At 36.3% G+C, this 25,103-nt stretch overlaps 4 protein-coding genes across 16 annotated transcripts in view; 3 read left to right on the forward strand and 1 right to left on the reverse strand.

The window, feature by feature from the left end:
* Nucleotides 1–1,751: 1,751 nt before the first annotated feature.
* The window catches only part of LOC129573656 (ADP-ribosylation factor-like protein 6-interacting protein 4), a 57,920-nt gene continuing 34,568 nt past the window's right edge, over nt 1,752–25,103 (forward strand). Inside the window, exons 1-3 of one of the 2 annotated variants that reach the window (XM_055454486.1) lie at nt 1,752–2,019; nt 2,101–2,200; nt 2,262–2,411. In XM_055454486.1, coding sequence (XP_055310461.1) covers nt 1,809–2,019; nt 2,101–2,200; nt 2,262–2,394 — 444 coding nt within the window. In that variant the 5' untranslated portion in view covers nt 1,752–1,808 and the 3' untranslated portion in view covers nt 2,395–2,411. Of the gene's footprint in view, nt 2,020–2,100; nt 2,201–2,261; nt 3,588–25,103 lie in introns of those variants that run through there. The other variant, XM_055454485.1, reaches the window with a different exon arrangement.
* Nucleotides 3,691–11,116, forward strand: LOC129573648 (phosphatidylinositol 4,5-bisphosphate 3-kinase catalytic subunit beta isoform). 2 transcript variants are annotated; one of them, XM_055454458.1, is made up of 7 exons: nt 3,691–4,091; nt 6,317–8,129; nt 8,216–8,416; nt 8,511–8,717; nt 8,830–9,724; nt 9,798–10,088; nt 10,177–11,116. In XM_055454458.1, the coding sequence occupies exons 2-7, from the start codon at nt 6,628–6,630 to the stop codon at nt 10,303–10,305; spliced, it is 3,225 nt and encodes a 1,074-aa protein (XP_055310433.1). In that variant the 5' UTR covers nt 3,691–4,091; nt 6,317–6,627; the 3' UTR covers nt 10,306–11,116. The 2 variants fall into 2 exon arrangements, with proteins under 2 accessions (XP_055310433.1, XP_055310434.1); XM_055454459.1 differs by having other exon boundaries at nt 3,805–3,873.
* On the reverse strand, nt 11,243–20,424 carry LOC129573647 (small subunit processome component 20 homolog). The gene is made up of 6 exons (XM_055454457.1): nt 20,196–20,424; nt 19,834–20,123; nt 16,859–19,766; nt 14,372–16,787; nt 11,844–14,290; nt 11,243–11,751 (listed from the first exon to the last, which is right to left on the reverse strand). Exons 1-6 carry the CDS (start codon nt 20,238–20,240, stop codon nt 11,338–11,340), a joined length of 8,520 nt encoding a protein of 2,839 aa, XP_055310432.1. The 5' UTR covers nt 20,241–20,424; the 3' UTR covers nt 11,243–11,337.
* On the forward strand, nt 20,459–25,088 carry LOC129573651 (probable peroxisomal acyl-coenzyme A oxidase 1). 11 transcript variants are annotated; one of them, XM_055454475.1, is made up of 10 exons: nt 20,723–20,890; nt 21,034–21,679; nt 21,779–21,940; nt 22,477–22,636; nt 22,709–22,877; nt 22,957–23,080; nt 23,153–23,721; nt 23,794–24,137; nt 24,221–24,479; nt 24,581–25,088. In XM_055454475.1, exons 3-10 carry the CDS (start codon nt 21,811–21,813, stop codon nt 24,839–24,841), a joined length of 2,016 nt encoding a protein of 671 aa, XP_055310450.1. In that variant the 5' UTR covers nt 20,723–20,890; nt 21,034–21,679; nt 21,779–21,810; the 3' UTR covers nt 24,842–25,088. The 11 variants fall into 11 exon arrangements, with proteins under 11 accessions (XP_055310452.1, XP_055310444.1, XP_055310449.1 ...); XM_055454472.1 differs by having other exon boundaries at nt 21,034–21,286; nt 21,804–21,940; XM_055454476.1 differs by having other exon boundaries at nt 21,034–21,073; nt 21,804–21,940.

Genomic DNA, 25,103 nt, shown 5'->3' on the forward strand with positions numbered 1-25,103 from the left:
TCATCGTTGTGTTTCGATCGAATATTCCACCGTCAATTATTTCCAGCTTTGGCAAACAATCATCATCGTCAAGCAGGTTCTCATGCAATATCCCGCGAATAAAATAAATATAGTCATACGGCGAATCAGTTGTGTATTCCTATAAAGATTATTAAATTATTATTATTTTATTCCATCTTGTAAATTTAATTGACGGTGGTAGTAGTACCGATGGAAATATGATTAATGCCTCTCGTGTAAAGAATGGAAAGCCATAGCGTCTCTCATGCTGGTATCCAATGCGTTCGAATCCTTCGATATTTCCAAAAATTTGTCGCTTTGATGGTGGATAATATGGATACGGACGGTATCTGTTGCCGATAAAGCAATTTGCACAAGTCGAAAGTAAAACAATAAGAAAGATTTGGGATTTCATATCCATGTTTCGAGCTTAATCCGTTTATTTTAAATTACTAAATAAAAATGAATGATTTCCCGGCGAATTTGGTTACGAATATAATCCACTCAAATAACAGACAGTCAAATTGATTAATGCTCAAAATCAGAAAGCTTATTTGAAACTATAGAATACGATGTTTACATATTTCACTTAACCTCGATTACCAATATATTGTCTACTGAACTTGTTGAACTTTTCTTATCGTTACGCGGTCGAGTTTATGCGATGCAAATGAAGCAATCAAATTGTGAAAAACATCGGTTTATTTTCATTCATTCATTCATTCATTCATTCATATTTTTGTTATTGTTTTGCACTGATGAAAACAAGCGCAAGAGCAGAAGCAAAATCAAAGCCAAATGTACATTGCACGATTATTCCAGTAAATGGGTCCATTATGGTATGATAATTGGCGTCTGTGGTGGCTGAATAAAAAATTCGACAAAAGATTCAAGTCCACAGCCACGAACCGACGTAATTCTTATTGTAGCGGTTAATTCATTAACTCCGCCATTGACGAGTCGTGCCTCTGGTTGGCAGTCTTTATCCGTTAAGCGATTTGAATGCTGAATGCCACGTATTATTCCATTGCTATCATCATCAAAGTCCTGCCAAATATAAATAATGCTCTAGTATGTATTCTGATGATGAAATCATATGTGTGATACTCACATCTGGGAATGTTACTTCAATCGTTCGTTTCATCAATGGAAATGCATATTTAGTTTGTGAACTGCCCAAAATGAGTTTGGTGTTCGTCAGATCACCCCAAATATCAAATTGTTCACCGTATGTATGGTTGAAAAAAAGATTTGCCATTATGAGAAGGAGAGCAGAAATCGCCACCATAATTAACTCGTTTGAAAACTTCTAACACACTCCCAGATTTGAATTGTTCAGGCTACTGCTGGAGCGCTGCCAATTTATTAGATTGGGCACAGCCTCATGAAAATATTGATAAGATCATTTGTTTTTCAATATCAGTGTGGGCAACAGGGACGATTAAGTTCATACCAACATTGATAATTCCGGTAATCAAATGTTTGCGTGCACATGTTTATATCATGATTTTTTTTCTTCGTGACATTGTGAATGAGCGGGGAAAAATGATAATGAACAATTAGTCTGGCTATTTTGCATGACATCTTTTATTAGCTCGAATGGAAAAAGCGTATTTTGGTTTAAAAAAAAAGAAAAAAAGAAAAAAGAAAAAGAAAAGATGAAATAAATAAACGGTTCCTGAAGCCGCATACTTTAGACACAGTGACACCCGGTACCATTTGAACGTGCTCACTGTCTATGTCAAAACAAATGTGTCATTGCATTGAACGCATAGTAAACAAATATCAATCATTAGTGAAGCAGCACCATGAAACACGATAAAAAACATAAAAAGAACAAATCTCCCAAAAGGAACAAAAAATCCAAAAAGACTGATCGCAAAGAAAAGAAGCACAAACACAAGCAGAAAAAAAAGACTTCGAAAAAACTGGAGAAAGCATTGAACAGTTCCGAAGAAATACAAGCAAACATTGCCTCAGCTGCACAAGATGCAGACGATTACTGCGGCCCATCAATTGGTAAAAACAGATTTGTTTTTATTTTGTGTTAATTCTTCTAATTCTTAATTTATTCGTTTGTCAATTGCCATACATTTTTAGATCTCATGAACCGAGCCAAATGTCCCGAGACGAAAGCGGAATACGATCATAGACAAAACCAAATAAAACGTGTTGTTGATCAAGAAACTGGACGAATTAGGTAACAAAAGAATTTTTTTTTTTTGCCACAATAGGTTATAATTTTTTTTTCTTTGTTCAAGGTTAATTAAAGGCGATGGTGAAATATTGGAGGAAATTGTTCCTCGCGAACGGCATAAACAAATCAATCAAGAAGCAACACGAAATGATGGTGCTTCTTTTCAGAAAAACACAGTTGGTTTGGCACGTAAATGAATATGGAATTTTGTAAATAAACAACAGTTACAATGGACCACCGTGTCATAATACGTTCGGATTGCATGTGTCAATTTTTGAAGAAATGTGAAGAAAAATGAAAGATTAAAAATGGAAATACTGTTGTTTTCCTCGAAAGAATCGTGTCATTCATAATTCATTGTTCCATGTTCACAAATATCTCCATATTTTCATAGCAATTTACACCCTCATTTAATTGCTATAAATTGTATAAATTTTGTCATTTATAAAAAAACAAAAATTCAAACAGTCGAATACATTTTTTTTGCAGTAAACACAATGTGACATGTAATCAAATGTCAAATGACCAAAGTATAACAACATAACCTGTCTTATTATTGTTTTTGCATTTCGTTGTCGATTGTTGATATGTTTTTTGAGGGGAACTAATTTTTAGCCTGCATTTGCCCTAATGTTCAAAATCAAAATGAATATTTTTTTGTGATTAGGTATTTTCAGAACGGAAATAATGTAACAACAATGAAAATTTCAGCATGCCAAATGCAATTCTTGATAAATATTCGACTGCTTGAGATTTGAAAATGGACAAACGTTCGTTTGCAAAAAAAAAATGCATGGCTTCATCACTGATGATGAAGTTCATCAGAGTTCTACATTTTATAACAGCCCATCGAAATGATGAGGTAGTTTTCTCCAAAAATCAAATTAAGGAGACGATCAGTCGCGTTTGGAATCAATGAATATTCCGAAATAAAAGATGAAAGTGGTCTGACAAATCATCAATCTTAGATTGTAAGAATCATGCATAGTGTTAGGTGCATGAGAAATGAATCTTTTAGAAAAGAACTGAATAAATATTTAATCCTTTTAGTAAACTGAAATTGCCGTAATACGTTCGCAATATGCTATTGAGGATATTATGCAAGAAAATTTCGAAGAAAAAAAATACAATATGAATTGTTTAACATTAGTACAATTTAGAAAGAATGAAACTTATTACTTGAAATAAAAAATGCACGCATTCTAATGGAGGAATGCTCAAAACGCAAAGGAACGATTCAGATTAAAAATATTCCAGGAATTTTGTTTTTTTTTACCGCATATCATGCATAACGTTTGATTAATAGGCAACATTACCCAAATATGACAAATGTCTAAACATTTTGATGATTTTATTTCGAATGGAATAAAAAAAATATTCGAAAATCAAACAAGAGTTTGAAGTCTGAAGAACCGAAAAAAGTCGCAAAAAAGTGTTATTTTTGCATTATTTTTGGTTATTGCGCGACCCGGTGGTCAAATCAGCATCTGTCAACAAAAAACACTTTTGACACATTACCATAGTCTATTCGCTTGACAATGAACGAGCGTGTACATGGCTTGTGTGTTGTTATAAGTTTTCAACGCAGCGTTGTTAAGACTTACTCAGACATTGAAAACCATTCGACATATGGTTGGTATACATAAAGCGGTCTGACTGTCTACCAAAGTAACTAAGTACGACACTCTCTTCTCAACTATTTCTGGCTGTCATATTGTTTTCGATCTTTTTCCATGCGATACCATCACATAAAAAGAAACAAACTTGTCTAGCCAAAAAAATAAATTAATTAATAAACGAAAATCCGGCAAATTTTCGTTTGGAGCTGGTGATATACTTGAAATAAGCAGAGCAGTGAGCAAAGTGTTATCACATCGGATTCCTTTTTTTTTGTGTGCGTATATATGCATCTATGTGGATGAAATAAATAAATTTAAACCAAAAAAAAAATATTTATATAAATTTGTGAACAAAAACGATAAAAATTCATTTAATCGAATTATATTTATTTGGATCTAATTTACAATGATTCTAAAAATGTATGATCCAAAAATGGTGATTGCAATGCTTGTTTAAACAAATCAAAACGCATTAATAAGTTAAAATTCCGACAAGATAGAAATAAAAAAACCTCTTCAGAAATGCAAAGTATAAAAAAAAATTCGTAAAAAATATGTCCAAAGAACTCTATGGAGGAATATGATCATAATTTCAATGCAATTTGATCAGAAACCCCCCATTTTTTTGGCATAGAAGAACGCTAACGAGTGTAATGAATAATATTTCCAAGAAAGACAATCACATTCAAAGTGTTAAATCAAATCCTTTTTTCATCATTTTAACTGATATTCGGTGTTTTATTTTGTTTCTCATATGCCTAGTGCACATAGGCTTCACTCACATACATGAGCTGTAAATGTGTATGTGCTTAAGTGAAATAAGGGAATTCCTAGAAATAAATGATATTTTTTGAAGATTTTTTGAAGATTTTTCATTCCCATACACAGTCGCGATCTATCTGTCTCTCACTCTCTTGCAGACATGCATACAGAACAGAGAACATATATGGGCGAGGGTCAGGTCGGTAACGTTACAATTCGCACGCCTATTTCGCCCATATCTCTGAAAATAATAATGAAAACCCAAAATTTCAAAAGTGCATATGATAGTGCTGCCCATACCACACATTTCAAAGAAAAGTTTTTATTTTTATCACCTATAGTATTGGACTTATGAACGATTAAAGGCGTCGGTAACGTTACAAAATTTTGGAAGTGATTTGCGAGGTTGCTCAACGTTTTTATGAAAATTAGCGAATCTACCCAGGCATAAATCTGTTGTCACTCATTATATCGTAGATGAAGGATCAAAGAAAAGATAGAAATACAGGGTGTGCATGAAAAACTGTTTTGGTGGTCTCTGGACCCAGTAGGCGTAGAATCGGTAACGTTACAAAAAAAATCGGTAACGTTACAGTGCGATTTGAGTGCTCCAAAAACCAGAAAAGAAAATAAAAATCATATTTTCTCGAATTTATTATTAAAGTTTTGGCCCATTTCTACAAAAATATGTAAAGGTTCTTGTAGTTTTGTAAAAGCATAGTAGAAATCTTGTGCTTTCAAAAAACGGTCGGTAACGTTACAAAAATCGGAAAAAAATCGAAAATTTGTAGATTTTCATATGAAAAAATTATCCGAATTGGATAAAATTTTCAGAGAATATAAGTTTTATGAAATAATTAAGCTATGCAAAAATTCATTGCGATCGAACGACGTTAATATACTTTTTTGCTCCTTAGAAACATTTTTTGCGTGGTTTCGTCTTACTGACCCTTGCCCATATATACACGCACACACACAAACATTTAGACATTTGTAAATTGACAATACTTGCATTATACGTGCATGTATATCAGAGAATACCGTCGAATGGCGGATGTTTGTAAACATATGTTGAATACATTTTGTTTGTCGTGATTTTATGCATGGCGCGCGTTTAAATAATCGAATGAATGAGTCAATCCAATGAATAAATTGAAATGAACACATTCTTAAAATTAAATTGTAATCATCTTATTGTAAATGGCCGCATGCCAGAGCATCTTCACAGAAATCTAATCGTCATCGATCGCTTCCAATAATTTAGAAATATTAACCCCAAAAAAACCGTTAGAGAAAATATTCAGTTAATAACAACAATAGAGAAAAGATTCAGTTTGTAAAAAGTTCAATTTGTGGCCAAGATTTGAATATTATCAATTTTGACCAATTTTTATGACTCATTCCAATATCAAACGAATGGAAAGAATTATTTGAAAACTGACAATTTATTTATCACACATTTTATCTACAATTTTTTTGAAACCGTTCTTCATTCGAAAAATATGTGATTTATGGAAAATACGTTTTTTGACCAAGATTTTGGTTTTTCCATTTTTTTAACAGTTTTTTGATAGTCGATTACAAAAGAAATTGTTCATATATAAAAGAAAGTGAAAAACATTACATTAAACTACATAAAATCTACAATTGAAAACGACCTATATTTGAAGTCATTTCGGTACATCTTCCAAGATTTGAATATTCATCTAATTGTTTCTCTTTTTCTTCCATTTTGTAGAATACAACCTTGCTCACCGGAATAATAGTCAACATTACATTACGTAGGGGTGGAAAGGAAAAGCAATAAAAACATGTTCAAATGAAATGGATAATTGGGATAGCATGTTATTTCATCCAAGATATTGACTTGACTTGAAGAAAGAAGCACGTACGACGATTGTAACAGAAAACAAAAACTCTCATAGACCAATAACAATACACGCACCCACATACACAGTACTCATCAATCAAACGATCAACCATTGAATATTTTAGATAAAATAATACTCCACCAAACTGCAATCGAATCTAAATTTGAATCTTCAAAAAATGCCTCCCGAGCCGTTTGTACAGTACGATTTTTGGCAATTAGATCCTCCAGATCTGATCGATGTATCATGCTTGATGCCAAATGGCATTATCATTATTATGAAAGTATCGCAAAATGCCACATTTGAGGAAATCAAGGAAGAGCTCTGGGAAAATGCTCAACGATTTCCTCTTTATGGGCGGCTACACGATAAATCAGAGTATGTGATTACTGTGATCAGCGGTTCATTCGGTAAGAAAGGTAAAGCCGAAGAGATTCACAACGAGGCGATTCGTCTGTGTGACGTTCAACCATATTTTTGTCTGTTGAAAATCGTCGAAAAAGACAAATCAACCGACAACCCATTAGAAAAAGACATATCCCATTTGATCGGAAAGCCTGTTGAAGAGTTCAAGAATTTAAACAACCCAGAAGTGAATGATTTTCGCTACAAAATGGGTGTGATTGCCGACGAAATGTCGGAAGAACGCAAGCGAATGACATGGCAACAGCGTCTGATGTATCAATACCCTCCAAGATTGGCCAAGAATATTAATATTCCGCAATCGGTACGCGGTCGATTCAACAACGAAAAATTTATGATTGTATCCAGATCGGAAAACGATGCGAATTCATCGTTTACGCACGAGGTCCCATACCACTTATCGCCAACATTAATTCTTAAGAAAATCCTAATGAAAATGTCGCACACGAGTAATAAACCGCAACACAACTATGATGACTACATTCTAAAGATTTGCGGACAGGACGAGTATATTTTCGGTGAAAATCAAATTATTCAATTTTTGCATGTGCAAGACGTTTTATCGGCCAATGGCATACCGAGTTTTGTCATTCAGGCAAAGCAAAATGTCAATATGTTCAAGAAAAGTATTTACGAAACAACCTTATCAAAATTGGAAGATCGCAAAAATAATGATAGCAAAGCTCGATTGGGCATGTCCACGTGCACACTTAAAAAGAAGTTGAAATATACATCGTCGTGGGATATCAAACAACAGTTGCAAATTTGCATACATGCAATCAAAGGACTCAATTGTGATACGAACAAAGCTGTCGAAGTCGGTATTCGAGCAGGTCTATTTCATGGCGGTAAATCGCTATGCGAACCGCAAAAAACTGTACCAATTACGTTGCCCACCGACGGATGCCCGAAATGGGAGGAAGTGCTTAAATTTGATATTATGGTTTATAATGTGCCGCGAATGGCACGGCTCTGTTTGGTCGTTTATGAAATTGTCAAAAATTCGAAGGGCAGTAGCAGCAGCGGCGGCACGACCAAACGACGTCCAAAAGACAAACTGTTCAGCACGAATCCCATCGCCTGGGTGAATACAACCGTTTTTGATTACAAGCATCAGCTTAAAACTGGCGCCATGACCTTATACACGTGGACCTATGCCGAGGATTCACAATCAGAAGACTGGCTTCATCCACTTGGTACGGTCGAATCAAATCCAAGGACTGATGAACGCGCTGCCATTATGTTAAGCATTTACAAGTGAGCATCATTCCATTATAATATGTTGAGCATTTATATGCGTCTGATGTAGTATTTACTCTATTTCCCTCTTTCTCCAATTTCAGCTATAATATCGACAATGTAATAGTTTATCCACCTGAAGACAGAATATTAACATATGCAGAAGAGTTAGAGAAAACCAAAAATTTTAACCGTGATAGTGCCCAAGATTGTCGAAGTATTAACCAAATAATGTCACCTTATTTAAATAATGATAAGATTCAAGAAATGCATGACCAGGATCGAAATGCCATTTGGGCCAAAAGGTAATGTTTGATTGATAGTTGTGTCATCTCACATTTGTTCTCTTCTCGGCCAAATGGACTAAGCATGAATTTTGTTCGGAATTAAATCTTCTAGAAATGATGTTCAGGAGTTTCTCCCACAAGGATTGCCCTGTCTATTACACTGTGTTGAATGGAACGATCGTGATGAGGTGTCCGAGATGCGCCGTTTATTAACCAAATGGAAGCCATTGAGCGAAGAAAGAGCATTGGAGCTGCTTGACTATGCATATGCTTGCTCGAGCGTCCGTAGTTTTGCCGTCAAGTGCTTGAAAATGTTAAAGTAAGTTTGGACATATTACAAATAATACATCTGCGGGTGTACGTCTGGTGTTTTTCAAAAATAAATTCATGAATTCTTTAAATCTAAATATTTTCTTCTATTTTCATTCCAGCCTTACCGACGACGAATTACTTCTCTATTTGCTGCAATTAGTTCAAGCAATGAAACACGAGTCCTACTTTCAATGTGATTTAGTTGAATTCCTTTTGGATCGTGCGCTACAAAATCATCGAATTGGCCATCATTTTTTCTGGCATTTACGCTCGGAAATGCTTGTGCCATCAGTCCAAGTGCGGTTCGGAATTATTTTAGAAGCGTATCTAAAGGGCAGCCAAGAGCACATACAAATTCTTCTCAAGCAAATTAGCTGTTTGGATGAGCTGAAAAAAGTATCGGAACAAGCGAAAAAAGTTAATAAAGATAAAGGACGAGCGGTTTTGCAACAGCATCTGAATAACTCGTTCATTAAGCAAAAAATTGAAGACGTTTTAAGCCCATTGAATCCAAGCTTTCGATGTCGCTCAATTAAAATCGATAAATGCAAAGTGATGGACTCAAAAATGCGACCGTTGTGGATTGTGTTTGAGAATTCGGATATGCACGGTGACGATATTTGTGTGATCTTCAAAAATGGTGATGACCTGAGGCAAGATATGTTAACATTGCAAATGCTTCGTGTGATGGATAAAATTTGGAAAAGCCATGGCTACGATTTTCGCATGAATCCGTACACTTGTGTCAGTACGGAGCACCGTTTGGGCATGATCGAAATCGTTTCGAATGCCGAAACCATTGCAAACATACAGAAAGAGCGTGGCATGTTCTCGGCGACATCGCCATTCAAAAAAGGTTCATTGTATGCATGGCTGAAAGATCACAATCCAGACGATCTAGACAAAGCGATACGTGAATTTACGCTTAGTTGCGCTGGATATTGTGTTGCTACCTACGTATTAGGTGTGGCCGATCGTCACTCGGACAACATAATGGTTAAGAAAACTGGACAGGTAGATAGACATTTGATTGAATTTAACATTGACCACAATATTTACTATTTACACCGATTTATCGATATTTCAGTTGTTTCATATCGATTTTGGACACATTCTGGGCCATTTCAAAGAAAAGTTCGGCATACGACGTGAACGTGTTCCGTTTGTGTTAACTCATGACTTTGTCTATATTATCAATAAGGGAAAAACTGATCGCGAAACCGAAGAATTTAAAACGTTTAAACAATTGTGTGAAACGGCATTTTTACTACTGCGCAGTCATGGCTGTCTCATCCTGTCACTGTTTTCAATGATGATCTCCACTGGTTTGCCTGAACTTTCATCAGAAAAAGATTTAAATTATTTGCGTGATACTTTGGTACGAAATCATTTTGTTTTTTTTCTTGCAAGATTTTATTTGGACAAAATAATAATTTTTGATTGTTTTTTTTTCTTCCAATTGACAGGTTTTGGACATGTCTGAAGAAGAAGCTCGCGATCATTTTCGACAAAAATTTAGTGAGGCGCTGCTTAATTCGTGGAAAACATCACTAAACTGGGCATCACACAATTTCTCCAAGAATAATAAGCAGTGATGAAGTTGAAGCCACGTTGAAATTATCACATCACAACTTGCTTGCTGAGAATAGCATTTGCAATATTTGCTCAGAGAACGAAAAATATGAAACACAGTACAACAAATTTCTTGTGATTGCTGCATCCATTGGGGTTTTGAATGCACGATTTTAGAGGACCAATCACCAAACCAAACTGTATCATTAGTTTGTTCGGAAGACGTCCAAATAAAACTAAATAAAAATTCTATCAAAGTTGCCGAATTTTGAGTACGCTTTTGAACAGGTCATTCACTTTTGTTAGAAATCTATATTGATATATGCGTTGGAAAGGTGAGATTTTACCCCATTCATCAAAATCGGTTGGGTGGTTTTCGAGATATAGCACGAAACGTGTTTGAAATCAGTGAAACCAAAATTCATGGGGAAGTCTCATCTTTTTGACAAGGCATGCCCATATAGATTCTTGGCAAAATTTGGTATTTCGGCCCATTTATGTTCAAGGGCGCACTCAAAATTCGGCAACTTCGATAGTCATCCGAACAAACTAATGATGCAAATTTGTTTGGTTTTTTGTCCTCTAAAATCGTGCATTCAAAACCTCAATGGGTGCAGCCATCACCAGAAATTTGTTGTACTGTGAAACAATTTAAAATATTATAATATTTTTCACAAAAGTTAATTCTTCATTTATGTCCGTTAAGATCATATAAGCTGAGCGGAAAAACGAAAAACATTATAAAAAATTTATAAGAATAATAAAATTAATAATAATATGAAAGAGAGTTTGTTTATAATTTCACAAATAAATAAACATCAAAATATCGTGAAATTTAAGCGTTTTGATTTTTTTGCGCACGCTTTTCAGATAAGATGATATAAAATTTTGCCGATTAGAAGAAAATACAATTTTTCTCCAAATTTTACCATAGCTTTGGACAAAAGGTTTTTCTTATGATTTTCTGAGTTATAGTGAATTTATTTTTTCATTTTTAAAAGAGGATATTGAAAAGGCTATATGTATATTTCATTGATTTCCCTAAAGATCATTCCTTATTGATCGTACAATTTTTTCTTCTTCTTCGCAATGAAGCCATGCATTTTGGACGGATCCATATATTTTCGTTTGGCTGACTTCTTTCGATCTCGTATGCCCTTTAGTCTCATGGCAGCTTGGACAGGATGCGATATTTTATCAATTGCAATCGACTTCTTACGCTCAGCTCGTTTAATCAACAGTTTCTTCTGGATTTGCGCGCGCAAAATGTTATAATCGTCATCGCCGATTCGGTCACGTATTGTGTCACCAACTCGCTTCGCTAATTTACGAAGTTTTGCATCAATATTTTGATCTTCTTCAGACATTTCGCGTACCAGTGGCGACAATAATGTATATGCCAACCGTTCAACTTGCTCAGTGGTGATTAATTCCACAAGTCCTTCAATCCAGCGGAAAACTGACGTTCGCTATAAAATCAGGGAAAATTGTCATTAAAAAGATTTTATCAATAAAATACCCTAGAAAATACCAGAGAATATTTAAATGTAATTTGACTCACCAGTATGGTACTTTGCGGTGCTTTTGCCACCTCAGCATGAATGACATATCGTAGCCGTCTGAACAGCCAAGGTAAATTAATTTTTCGTTTAATGTTATTTTTCGCATCTTCATCGTCTCCATCTTCCGCTTCGTTTGTGTTCGAGAATGGTATATCTTTTAGCATGTTCGCAATGAGTAACAGAATGGTTGTTACTTCCGATGCCAGTTCACTGACGGTCTGATCGGGTATTAGTTGGGCACACAGATCCAGGGTCAATGATTTAAGTTCTTGCTCGGGATTTGAATATATGAAATTCGATTGAATTTGGGCGCGTTCATCGGAAACAAATATATTATGGATGTGTTCAACATCTATGCTTTGCATGATATTTTGTAGCATTCGTAACGCATTCAATCGCACCCAAGTATGTTCATGCGCAAGCAACTTTTGTGATTCATAGGCGAGCTCATCCGTATACTGTGGATAATCAGCAATTACATTATCATATGTTTCGTATATTTTCTGCAACGTATTTTGTAGCTGTATTGTTTGATGGTCTAGCATTCGTTGGGTCTCTTCGTGATCGTTTTCCTCGTCATCGTCGTTATCATCGCCTGATTCATTTTCATCTTTGCCATTGTGATTACGGTCGTTGCTGTTTCTGCTTCGTACAAATTTTCTGACGGAACTGGTGCACAAAGTCGTTATCAAAACTGGCAGAATTTTCTCAAGACGTGCTGAGAACTTTTCTTTTTCGGCATTTATGAATCGAGTACACAGAAGAGCCGCCATTTCTCGGTGACTCGGTTTGTTATCGTTCAAAAGTGTCATTACCATGGAAAACAATTCGTTGCGTTGATTGACATCAATGCGGGTTAGCAACGTTTCCAAGCATTCTGCCACATTTTGACGACATTCGGCAGATTCATCATTCACGATGCAAGAGCCGCAAGCCACAAACATCAACGCTGCCTTCCGATTCAGATATTTTGGTGGGAAGCGTTTAACGATCGAATGTAAAATACTGATTGCCGATTCACGGCCTGATCGCAGTTCATAGTTCAAATTAGAAATGAAAAATTCAATAAATCCTTCTACTTTTTTTCCCAATGGATAATCCATCAGATAGTTAACGATGATGCCCTTTGACTCTGCCCGAGCAACATCCGATTCTGATTGTATAGCCAGTCGACCGACTTGCATGAGTACATTATTCAATTCGCTGGTAACCAAACGCCGCGAAATGATGACCTTCAGAAGGGAGAACGATATGGTTTGCTTCGTTGTTTCGCCAACATTCAAATATTGCTCGGCATAGAAGAGTAGCGTTTTCAATTGGTCGGCCATCAATGTAAAACGTTCAGCTGGTACATAACGCAGTATGTTCATAATGGTTTTAAATGAACTTTGCACCAGTAGGAAGTTTTCATTCAACATATCCGTATTGGCAGCAACATATTTATGTAGAATATCGAAAATTTTCTCAACAATCGATGGTATGGCTTCATCCAAACGGTCTGAAGTCATTTGTTTGCTGATCAAGGTCGAGATACATTTTAGGGCAAAAGTTGTAACGCGCACATGACTACTTACTATTGAATCGTTCAATATCGTCACAATTGGATCGATAAATGGCTGATAGTTGATTTTCAATAATTTGCCACGTTTCAGTGTCAGTTGCAGCAATTCCAAACCAAATTCAATTAAAACGTGCGCATTCGCCCGAACATTAGTTACGGCTGCAGTTTGCACAGTAGTGGTGCGTCTCTCAAGTAGTGGATCTTTGGGTATCAGAAAGCAATCTGGTTTTTGTTGCTTTATTTTCGATTTTTCACTGTCGGTTAGTTTTGGTTTTTCAATTGTGGGCATTAGATCTGGTATACTTTCAGAAATCACACCATAGATAAACATTAACATCGTCTCAATGCTAATTTGTTTGTTAATCGTCAGACCGGCGACTATTTTCTGGAAGCATTCCTGTAAACGAACCACATTCTTCTTGGATTGTGATCTATTCAGTTGTTCCTTCAGTGGAACTAACAGATCCAGCAAACACGTTTGAGACAGACTTGTTGCACAAATACTCAGCGTTAGGAAGCTTTTGTTGTGCGGCTTTGCTTCGGGTGTGTGTTTGCCGATTTTTGTCACGAGCTTCTCTTCACCAGTTTGCCCGAAGATATCTCTAAGGCACACCTGCAGCACATACTGCAAACACTTGTCCATTATTCCATTTTTGAGTGACGTTTTCAGTGCGTCCAACAAACAATGAACGGTAATAGTGAGCACGTGAACTTGAAAGCCCCGGGTCAACAACGATGTCATATGGCCTAGTAGAGTTTCCAAGTGTTCTGCACCAACGGTTACCATAATATTTTTTAGAATATCACGAGTTGTCATTCGCACTGAAATCAACGGTGATTTCAGGAACATGCACACTTTGATGAGAATTCCAGAAAGATTTCGCTCTGTAAATAGCAGAAACAATGTGTTTAGTCATTTCACGTGTGTTACGAATTGAATTTAATTTAAGTCAGGTTATACCGCACCTAAAATGCCTGTCGGCAATTTTTGAAGTAATTTAACAACTGCCAACGCGATCGGGACACGCAATATTTCTTCTTCTTCTCGCTCCGAACGTCGTTTCTTTTTGTTGATTTTATGGAAGCTTTCGTACGTACTGAGGGCCGTGATGGAGCTATTGAGCGTTGGTATCAGACCAGTGGCCAGATTATGTACGACTTTTTTGGCAATTGATGCAGACAAAACTATTGGCTTATCATAAACACAAACTCTGGCTTTCTTAATCGGTGTTACGTTTTGTTCTTTTTCGTCGTCATCGCCGTCGTCATCTTCATTCTCTCCGTTCAGTCCATCCAACTCGTCATAAAAGTTATCTTGTTCGTTGTTCATTTCGATAACAATCTCCTCTGCTTCGATATTATTAGTCAATTCATCGACATTGTCGTCTGCATTTGAATCATTTTTAGTTGCGATTTTCTTTTGATCGATTTCCGATGCTGTGGGCTCCGTTGAAACGGGAAGTTTGTCAATTGAAGCATTTGCTTCCGACAAATCAAAATGGAATGAGTCCAAAATCTGCATAACAATGCGAACCATTTGCTTTTGATACTGGACATTGAAGCGCATATTCTTGATATAGTATTTTAGAATCGACTCGTATTGGTGCCATGGCAATAGGTGACACACTGCGCCGATTGTTTCGATAGCCGACGTAATTAGACCATGATTCATGGAATATTTGTCATTTGCTATGTACGCTGAAGCGAGTGGTAGTATGAATTGTGTCAATGTTCTGGGGCTTGGTGCTTTTTCCAGTGTTTTGGCTACAGAACAGAATCGCAACAGTGCTTTGCCATGACGCTGTGATTGCAAATGCGTAATATTATCAAAGAAATCAATCTCTCGATCCTGCTTACACGTAAGCATATTCAAATCGAATAGAACTGGATGAGCGTCAGGACATTCGCGTGCAATTTCACCCAAAAGCTGAATGCCTTCAGTACGTACATTGTCGTTTTTATCACGGAAAGTTCTCCGAACTAAATTCAGTATCACCGTCCCGATCAAATAGTCCAATTCTAGTGGTTTTGTCTTCTGCAGCTTTCGTATGAGCGTTGGCAGAAGTGTTCTCAGATGATGTGATGCACTGTCTCGCAATGCCATGTCTCTGTCGTATTTGACAAAATGAAACGAGTGATAAATGATCAACAATCCAGCATTTAAATCGATCTCATTGGCAGCAGTCAATTGACCAATTTGTTTATAGGCATCTAAACGTTTTTCATAGTCTGGTTGCTCAATCCATCGGCGATCCCATGCATTCAGCTCAGTCACAATGCGCACTGTTTGTTGCAACTGTAATTTATCGGCTTTGTTTTCAAACGATGCACGATCAGCTATAACATGCAGTAGACGACACAATAGTTTACGTGGCCCAAGTGCTGTGACTTGTTCAAACATTGGTGCAATGCTACGAATATGTTGCTCTGGGTGATCGATTCGTTTGAATAAGTTGGTGATGGTATCAACCATTTGTGTGAGAATTTCTTCGCCCAAATTAGAACTAGATTTGCGCACAAGAATTGGTAATAGCACGGTAAGGAGTGTTTTACTGGTTTCTGGATCAGTAATAAGGCCCGTTATCTTAGACAGGATTGCTAAATCGCGTTTTGTCAGGCCACGACGTCCTTTCAGTAAAATCTTGAACCGTTGCAAAATATTTGGCAAAAATGGCAGAAGAATTTTACTACCGAAATTCAGTGTATCCGCATGTGGAATATCAGCTAAACTCTTTTCAGAAATTGGCCTGCAGTGACTGATTTCCAACGGGACAATCGCATGCTCTTCATCAATGGCAGCCACATCAAGGGACAGCGTTAATAGATTCTGAATCATTTCCATGATGGTCAAGCAAACGCGTGGTCGTGCCTTGGGCTCAACTAACAAATCCATCACATATCTCAGCGGTGTTGTGTCCGTTTTTGTATCATTAATATAGCGCGTTAACAGAATAAATAGTCTTGGATACTTTCCAAAGGTTGCAAATAGTTTCAGCAAAGGTATTACTGTCACTAAACTTTCCTGGTGTAATTTATGAGCTGAAGGAGCAACAAACACCAAGAATATGGCATCAATCTCGTTGTCAGTCCATGTGTAGGACTCGAAATGATCGAAGAATCGTTGTAAGTTCTGATAGCAGAAGTTGCGTAAATTTTTGTACGGCTTTGCCAAATTGCCGGCAAACTTTGAGTTGTCTTGCTTGCTTTGTTCCACAACACTGAGCACGGTGGATCCGATGACAAGCAATACATTTATGATGTATCGTAGGAATTTATTACTCATCAAACCACTGAACTCTCCTTGAATTACATCCAGAAGATCCAAAGAACTTTGTAGAATGTTGGGAGATAGGACGTTTGCAACATTGGTTTTTGTCATGACCTAGAAAAAAGAATGGAATTTAACAGCAGAACCAATTACATTTGTATGGCTTTTTCAGTTAGAGTACTTACGGTTAAGCACATATCACGAGCATCATCTTTGAATTCGCTTTCGAACATCCAGAACGACATGTGAAGCATGACCAGAATTTCTTCTTCGTGACAACCGCCCAAGAATCGCATGATCAGCGATTTCCGTGTCTGATTCGATGTTTTCTGTCCACCAACCCGTGTCATCATCTTACTGAAGAGGATTCGCATTACAATGGGCATCAATTGCGGTCGATGCTCTGGCTGCACCAGGCCACTTTCTTTATCAATCTTGAAACTGGTTATTGTCGCTTTAAATTTTGCATCGTCCACCAAACCCTTTAAATGATCCATGTACGGTTGTAAATATTTGTGTTTATATGCAGCGACACACTCCAATGCCAATTTTTGAACTTCACTATTCCTATGGCTAAGCAAGTCCATGTATAGGCTCCATAGCTCGGGTTCACGATGCAATGCTTTTGGATTATTTTGATTAACAAACACCTGAAGCATATTTGTCAGCGTTCGCTGAGTTCCAGCTGGTACATTTTGATCGTCTACAATCTGTTCCGCGATATCATCTTCACCATCTTCTTCATTTTCATTCTCATACTCATTTTCAGTTTTATTAAAGCCTTTCCCGTTGGTTATTTTCTTAGTTTTTCGGTTGCGCTGCGCTTGCAAAGTAAGCGTATCACGATCGATGGTACGTTTGTATTCATGTTCAATGAAATCCAAGAAAATCGTCACAATTTCCCGATTTTTTATCTCTCGTAACATCCCAAGTGATGGAATAATGCGCCACAGTAATATTCGATAATTCACCAAATCGATCGAACGTTCATCATTACGCCAAACATTGAGGTATTCTATGCCCAAACATGATTCCGCCGCAATGAATTCAAGGTCTTCGTGATTTTCATCGGTCAATTGCTTACTGCGTTGCAAAGTTGTTGTTTCCTCGATGCGAGCTTTGTACAGGGACCAGAAACTTTCAATATCCAATTCGGAAAAGTATGCGGCAATCAATTCCATGGTCGGTTTCCAGAGGAGATTGAAATTCACATGAAGAAATCCCAGCAAATATTTAAGCGGATCGAATTTAAGTGGCTCATGAATTTTGCACAACGAAGAAATAAACTTTGGGTTTGGTTCAATTCGCTGTAAAAGCAACAACTGCTCTCGATATGTGTGGATGTTTGTTTCAATGGATTCAATGTCGAAAGATATACCAAAAATCGCTAGCTCTGTATCGTTCGTTTTCAATTCGTTGGCAAATTGATGTAGCAAATGTGCGGTTGTCCTTCGGACGATGTGATAACGTGAAAATAGATTGTTGGACAGTTCCATATGAATCGTTTTAAATAAATCAAAATTGAAATCTGAACTTCTGCATTCCTTTGGTTGCTTCACCTCGAAAGAAATAATCAGATCCAGCAAACGTAGAGCGTGAGTATAACGAGGATTTTCACATGAGCTGAACTGTACCAATTTGTTTACTATCGTCTGCAGCCTTATCGTTTTTAATGACTTAGATTTTGCGACTTGTTTTTCTCGAAATTGAATTTGAGATTCAACTAAAATCGCCAGAACAAAAATGATTCGTTTGTTCTGGGTGTGGATACGTTGATGCTCGGATTCATTTTGATTTATACCATCCGCTGGTTTCAACGCATTTAAACAGACTTCAATTGATTCATTTACTTTTTCCACTACTTTGACAACATCGGCGCCAACAATATGTGGATAAATTATGAGTGCCAATAGAAATTCTCGTGGATTTGACCAAAATATATCAGTTGTATTATCGACCTTGGTAATTATTGATTTGATTTTCTGCAAAGATTTGTCCGAACGTAAACGAATTGGATAAGATTTCTTGGAGTCGAGTGTGATCCCATCACTGGCTAACGGTGATTTGTACAAGATAATTTTCGCCATCAATTCCAATGAACTTAATCCAAAGTGATTACTGTCAATGTATCGCAGGAATTCCGGTAATATTAGTACTTCAAACTGTGAATATTTCACACAGTTCCACACAAACGATTCGAATATTTCGGTGGATGGTATTGTGAGCACTTTTTTTGTTATTCGGCTCGCATCCAATTGAGTGAGGATCACATTGTGCGAAAGCAATAGTACTGTAACCAAATCGGATGTAGACCGTAAACATTCATCACTATTTTCGCATGTGTCAATGACTTTTAATAGTTCAGTGACAAATTGATTGGAATTTGTGAGAAATTTGCCATCTCTGCTTTCGAGCGTCTGACCCATTATTAACAGCAACTGTTTGTACGCAGAACTGTTGAAATTGGATGCCTCTTTGAATTCGGCCAATACGTGATAGCATGCATCCCAGAATGTTTGCATATTGGCTGGTGCTATGTGTTGAACTAAAACTTTTACCATGCCACTTAAGATGTCGTACAACAGTTCTGCTTGGTGTGTCTTTAATTTCGATAACAGTCCAAAATATACATTTAAATATACGCCGGCACAACTATGGAATTGACCGTTCACACCGCGAATCACTTCAAATAGCAATTGCCCGCATCCTCGTATCAAGCTTTCGCTGCATATTCCTACATCTTGGCTGATTCTGGTACTCAACTTCGATAATATGGCAGTTAGAAATTTTTCCTTTTCTGTAATGTCACGTGCAATGAATGCGAAACATTCAACAGCAAAATTGGTAATACTTTCTGCATTTTGTCCGTCATCAATTAGAGGCAATAGTGAATTAAATACTGCTGAAAAATCCTTTTTCAAATATGGTTTGAGGATTTTAAACAAATGTGCCAGAGAAAGGAGCGTCCATTCCAATTGATCCGAATCTTTTGTATTCAATAGATTGAAAATGGTTTCAAAAAGTGGCTTTTCACTTCTCACCAAATATACATAGAATTCATCTCGAAGATCTCGTGCAAGAGCAACTACGAATCTAAAACGAATAAAAAATGATATGAGTTTGAATGGAAGTTTTAAATAATGTCTCAAAATCTACTCACTCGAGTAGCGGCTGCAACGAGAGCACCGTCGCTCTTTCTATCGCATCTACCAATGTGTTGATCACAAAATCCTTCTTCAAAAGTAACTGTGGCAGAGTGACAATGCCACGAATTTGTTTTTGAAATGCACCATACTCTTCCGTTAAGTTCAACACGACCCATTTGCAGTATGTTTGATGGAATTCAGTCTCCTGTGCCTCTTCACCGGTACCTTCATTTTGATGGCGAATTCGGTAGAGCGCTGAGCGTCGCAGATCGATCTCATTGATTCGTTCTCCAAACGTCTTGAACTATTCGCAAAATCAAAATGAATTAGTTATAACTAATGAAAATGACAACAAATAACACATTACACCACTTACTCTGAACGCATTGGTTTCTTTGTGCCGTTGTGGTTTATTCTTCATATTGATTGTTTATGTGTCGTGAATAAAAATATGCATGTAAATTCAGCTTCAACAATTTAAAAAAAAAAACATAAACTTGCAATTCGATCTGTTTTTGAACATCTTCGAACGCACGTGTATTTCAAATTTACTTTGAATGAAATTTGTAGCGAGGCGACGACGGCTGTCATATTAAATCTGAATTGTCATTTATTTCGTAGTTCCGTTGATTTCGAGAAGATGGCGTTGCGGCAACAACAACAATAATTACATTTTAACCAATAATCTACGATTTTTGTGTTTTATTTTTGAAAATTGATGGAAAATTCATTACCTCTCATTTATGCTAATCATTTTGAATTTTATACGGATATAATTCTAACAACATCGTTCAAAATCGACAAGTACATCCCGGTTCATGACATAAGTAAATTACCCAAGGTTATATTGCATGAAGATGGTGGGGAAAACACTTGTTGTTCTCATTTGACTAACTGTCAATTACAACATAAAATACACTGGTAAACTTTCGATTGACATATTTCCGAAAAGTGTTATTCTAACATACATGTTTAAATAATAATGACGATTTGAGTAAAACCGAATTGTTTATATATACTCAGTTGATTCGGATTTGCCAATTTTTCATCGTAGTACTATCAACAATATTTGTGAGTGTATTTCCATATTTGTGTAATAATATTAAGTTGCAGCTTGGTACTATTTCATTCATCGTTTTATTGGCCTATTGTCGTTATAACAAAACTTTCTTAAAATTTCATGTTGTAATGTAAAAAACAACAACACACAACAGAAGCAAGTATTCTCAAAAAGCAAGTATTTTAATATAAATGGTAACTATGGATTGGATATAACAAAAAGAAAAACTATTTATAAGAATAAATCATCGTAAAAAATGGGTCGACATTAATAAAATATCAAATGAGATAAGTGCTAGGCAGTTTCTTTGTATGCCAGTCAGTGAAATTAAAAAATAAATAAATAAACAATCTGTGCAAAAAAAATCCAGTGAAAAAGAAAGCTCGAACAAAACAGTGATTGAAACGGTAAATTTCCATTAAAAATTTTCCTTCGAATTTGAATTGATTCTTTATCGAATTTTCATGAAGAAAAAAACTCTCGTAATTTGAACTTTGATTTAGCGTTGTCATCAACAAAACATGTTGTATGCTAATTTGCTTTTTTTGTAACGAATTGCCACTTTCATTATTCTGATAATGTATCAATGGACTTCAAGTGGACAGACAAAATATGATTTGATTCTCAAATACGGAGTTTCCGTTTTTTTCCCACCAATATACATATCAAACGAGTTATGGTTTTTCTAAACAGTACCTTTGAACTCATAGCTGCTATCTCAGATTATCGATTCATTATAAAAAAGAGAAGAGTTAATATAGTGTGATTAATGACGTAAATCCAACACATTTCGCATTATTGTATGTATATCCCGTCTAACAGAGATTGCTGTACAACCTAGTTTGTGTTTTTGTATAGTTATTCATGAAATGCGCGTTAATAAATTTATTTTGAAATAGAAAAACTTGATTTTTACGCTTATAGCGCGAACATGCCAACAACCAAAAGAACAATCAATTCCGATCTGGAAAAAGAACGCCGAAAGTGTACGTTTGATGTTGAAGAGTTAGCACGGTATTGGATTGGTGATCAAAGTAAATTAGAAGAGAAACGAGCCCGTGGTAAGTGTCTGGTTAATTTCCTCTCTTTTTTGGAAATAAATTGATTTTCTGTTTTGTGCTATGCGTTTGTATAGTATTTCTGTGCTGTACTATGTTTGTTTTTTTTTTCAAATGTTAAGAGCAAGACTTCTTTTGTCAGCATCCATAAACGGATAAATTGCATTGAAAGCAGAAAATAATAGTTTTTAATGGCAATATTGATGATTATTCACATTATTAAATAAAATTCCGCCGAAGAAGCTATCAACAATTCAATAACGGAATTGTTCTAGTGCATAAGTGCGGTGTGAAGAAACCCACTTTAACATAACATTTTATCCGCATGAATTAACTTCGCAGTTTTATACAAGTTATTATAGAATTACCTTGTCTTATGGAAATTTTAGAAAATCATTGCGTGTGAGAAAAATTACAACAACATGACCCCACAGTTTTGAAAAGTACTAGTGACATAGATTCTTGGAGTATTGTTACGATAGCTTGTGAAAACGCACTTGTAAACGGTTTGATTATTTCTATTTTTCACTGTTTTTCAGAGGATTTCTTTTTAAACGATCCCGAATTGCAAGATGAAACACCACCATCTTATTTATCTCACAAAGAACTGTACGAATATGCAATCCGAAAATCAACAATAGTTTTTCGGAAAATAAAACAACTGCAAGAAGAAGGAAAGGATGGTGTAGATAACTATCTGTAAGTTTAAATGTTTGTATGTGTTTTTTAAATTGCAAATATAGAAAACATATTTTTTTCTTCTAATGGTAGAGCACTGTTGGGTGGCTTGCTGGGTTCAGGGATAATCAAAGATGGCAATCCATTCGCTGTGCACTTTGTGATGTTCGTTCCAACGATTTTGGGCCAAGGAACTCTGGAACAGCAAGGCGAGTGGCTGGGTCGTGCATGGAACATGGAAATTGTCGGCACTTATGCGCAAGTAAGCTTGAAACGATTATATTGGACTATTGAGTAATGATTCGAAAATTGGTTTTGACTCGACTAAAATTGCGTTACAGACAGAGCTTGGGCATGGTACATTTATTAGAGGCCTAGAAACACGAGCAACGTATGATGAAAAAACGGAGGAGTTTGTTCTTCACAGTCCATCTTTAACAGCTTACAAGTGGTGGCCAGGTGGATGTAAGTGATCACACTGTTTGCATAAACTTTAATTCCAGTCAATATTATCTCGACTAATCTAACTGTCAACAGTGGGCCATAGTTCCAGTTATGCCGTAGTTGTGGCACAACTATATTCAAAAGGACAGAATCACGGTATTCATCCATTTATAGTGCAATTGCGTGACGAAGAGACTTGGGAACCGATGCCGGGAATAAAGATCGGTGAAATTGGGCCAAAACTTGGCTTGAAGAGTGTGAACAATGGTTATCTAGGTTTCGATAATGTACGAATTCCACGTAAAAATATGCTTATGAAAAATGCTCAGGTTAAGCGTGATGGAACGTTTGTCAAATCACCATCATCGGTGCTAACGTATGGTACAATGATGTTCGTGCGGGTGGTTATATTACGTGATGTATCGAATTATCTGTCAAAAGCCGTAACAATAGCAACCCGATACTCAGCCGTACGACGACAGAGTCCAATTGATCCAAATGAGGCCGAACCACAAGTTATCGATCATGTTACACAGCAATACAAAGTATTTCCAAACATTGCCAAAGTATTTGTGATAAAATTAGCGGCGGATTACATTTGGGATATGTATAATCAAGTTACTTCAGAATTGGACCGTGGAGACCTGGAACGTTTGCCCGAAGTAAGTGTCTACCACTTCATTCAGCCACTAGATTTTTTTCTCATTTTATTTTATTCCTACTACCTTTGTTAGCTTCATGCTTTGGCATGTTGTTTAAAATCCATATGTACAGCCGATGGAGCAGCTGCGATCGAGCAATTGCGTTTGGCTTGCGGTGGCCATGGCTATATGGAATGTTCGAATTTACCATCAACGTATGGAATGGTAACCGCTGCATGTACATACGAGGGTGAAAATACCGTTTTATTGCTACAAACAGCCCGATACTTGATCAAAAACTGGGATTGGGCATTACAAGGAAAATCGTTGGTTCCAACATTAAGTTACCTTAGAAAATTCGTTAAAACACGCAATCAGCAAGAATGGAATTCATCCATCACTGGAATAATTGAAGCACTTCAAGCCGTATCAGCAAAGTAAGTATATATTCGGTAAAATCATACATTTCGTTTGATTCCAATTAAATGTCAAACTTTCCATTGTGAAAATGTCTTTTCAGCAAGCTTCGTTTGTCCTATCAACATCTCGAAGAGCGTAAAAAGAACGGTCTAACCAATGAACATGCAGCTAATGCAACTTCCATAGAATTGGTGCAATGTGCCGAATCTCATTGTCGTTCATTTTTGGTGAGTTCAGCATACGAAATGACTAAAGATATTAACAAAAAGCTGTCACCAGAACTGTCAATAGTTATTCATCAATTGGTCGAATTATATGCAATTGATACCTGCCTAAAATCTCTTGCAGACCTACTTCGGGTTAGTATTTTTCCTCCAAAAATGATCAAATTCATTTTTATATCCATTTCTTTCAATGCATTCCATACTAACCATCACTCTCATTCTGGAAAAAATTGCAGTTTACAACTATTTCGGAGTCGGATATACAAAACCTGAGCACCAAGTTGGAGGCTTGTTTGGTCCAAATTCGACCGAACGCTGTTGGGATCGTTGATGGTTTCGATATACCCGATGGTATACTGTGCTCAGCACTTGGAGCATACGATGGAAATGTGTATGAGCGTTTGTTTGCCGAAGCACAAAAATCCCCACTGAACAGGGCAACCGATAACAAAGCATTCCATTTATATCTAAAACCTTTCCTTAAATCAAATCTATAACTCCATTTAAAATATTGCAAACATTTTGAGAATTATTATTTGTGGTCAATTTTGACATTTTTAAATTTGCTCATATATATCAAACGATCAATTTTATGTTCAATTTTCGTTTGGAAATCAAATTTGTTAGATGTAATGTTTGGTGCTGTTTTTAAAAGGGATTTTTTTTTATCATTTTTATTCTACTATTTTGGGGGGTGGCTGAAATATGAATATAGTAGGCCAAATAAAGTTTTTATACAATGAATCTTCGTTACGTTCT

Source organism: Sitodiplosis mosellana, unplaced genomic scaffold (genome assembly GCF_009176505.1).
Source record: "Sitodiplosis mosellana isolate CC-2019 unplaced genomic scaffold, AAFC_SMos_1.0 Smas_scaffold_6102, whole genome shotgun sequence".
Taxonomy (NCBI): Eukaryota; Metazoa; Arthropoda; class Insecta; order Diptera; family Cecidomyiidae; genus Sitodiplosis; species Sitodiplosis mosellana.

Coding starts and splice junctions, on each gene's coding strand:
- LOC129573647 (XM_055454457.1), bottom strand. CDS start 20,240: ATGAAGAATAAACCACAACGGCACAAAGAAACCAATGCGTTCAGA. Junction 16,788..16,858: donor CTCGTGATATGTGCTTAACC/GTAAGTACTCTA, acceptor TCTTTTTTCTAG/GTCATGACAAAAACCAATGT. Junction 14,291..14,371: donor ATTGCCGACAGGCATTTTAG/GTGCGGTATAAC, acceptor TGCTATTTACAG/AGCGAAATCTTTCTGGAATT.
- LOC129573651 (XM_055454477.1), top strand. CDS start 21,811: ATGCCAACAACCAAAAGAACAATCAATTCCGATCTGGAAAAAGAACGC. Junction 22,878..22,956: donor TTGTCGGCACTTATGCGCAA/GTAAGCTTGAAA, acceptor ATTGCGTTACAG/ACAGAGCTTGGGCATGGTAC. Junction 24,138..24,220: donor CTTCAAGCCGTATCAGCAAA/GTAAGTATATAT, acceptor ATGTCTTTTCAG/CAAGCTTCGTTTGTCCTATC.
- LOC129573648 (XM_055454458.1), top strand. CDS start 6,628: ATGCCTCCCGAGCCGTTTGTACAGTACGATTTTTGGCAATTAGATCCT. Junction 8,130..8,215: donor ATTATGTTAAGCATTTACAA/GTGAGCATCATT, acceptor CTCCAATTTCAG/CTATAATATCGACAATGTAA. Junction 10,089..10,176: donor ATTATTTGCGTGATACTTTG/GTACGAAATCAT, acceptor TCCAATTGACAG/GTTTTGGACATGTCTGAAGA.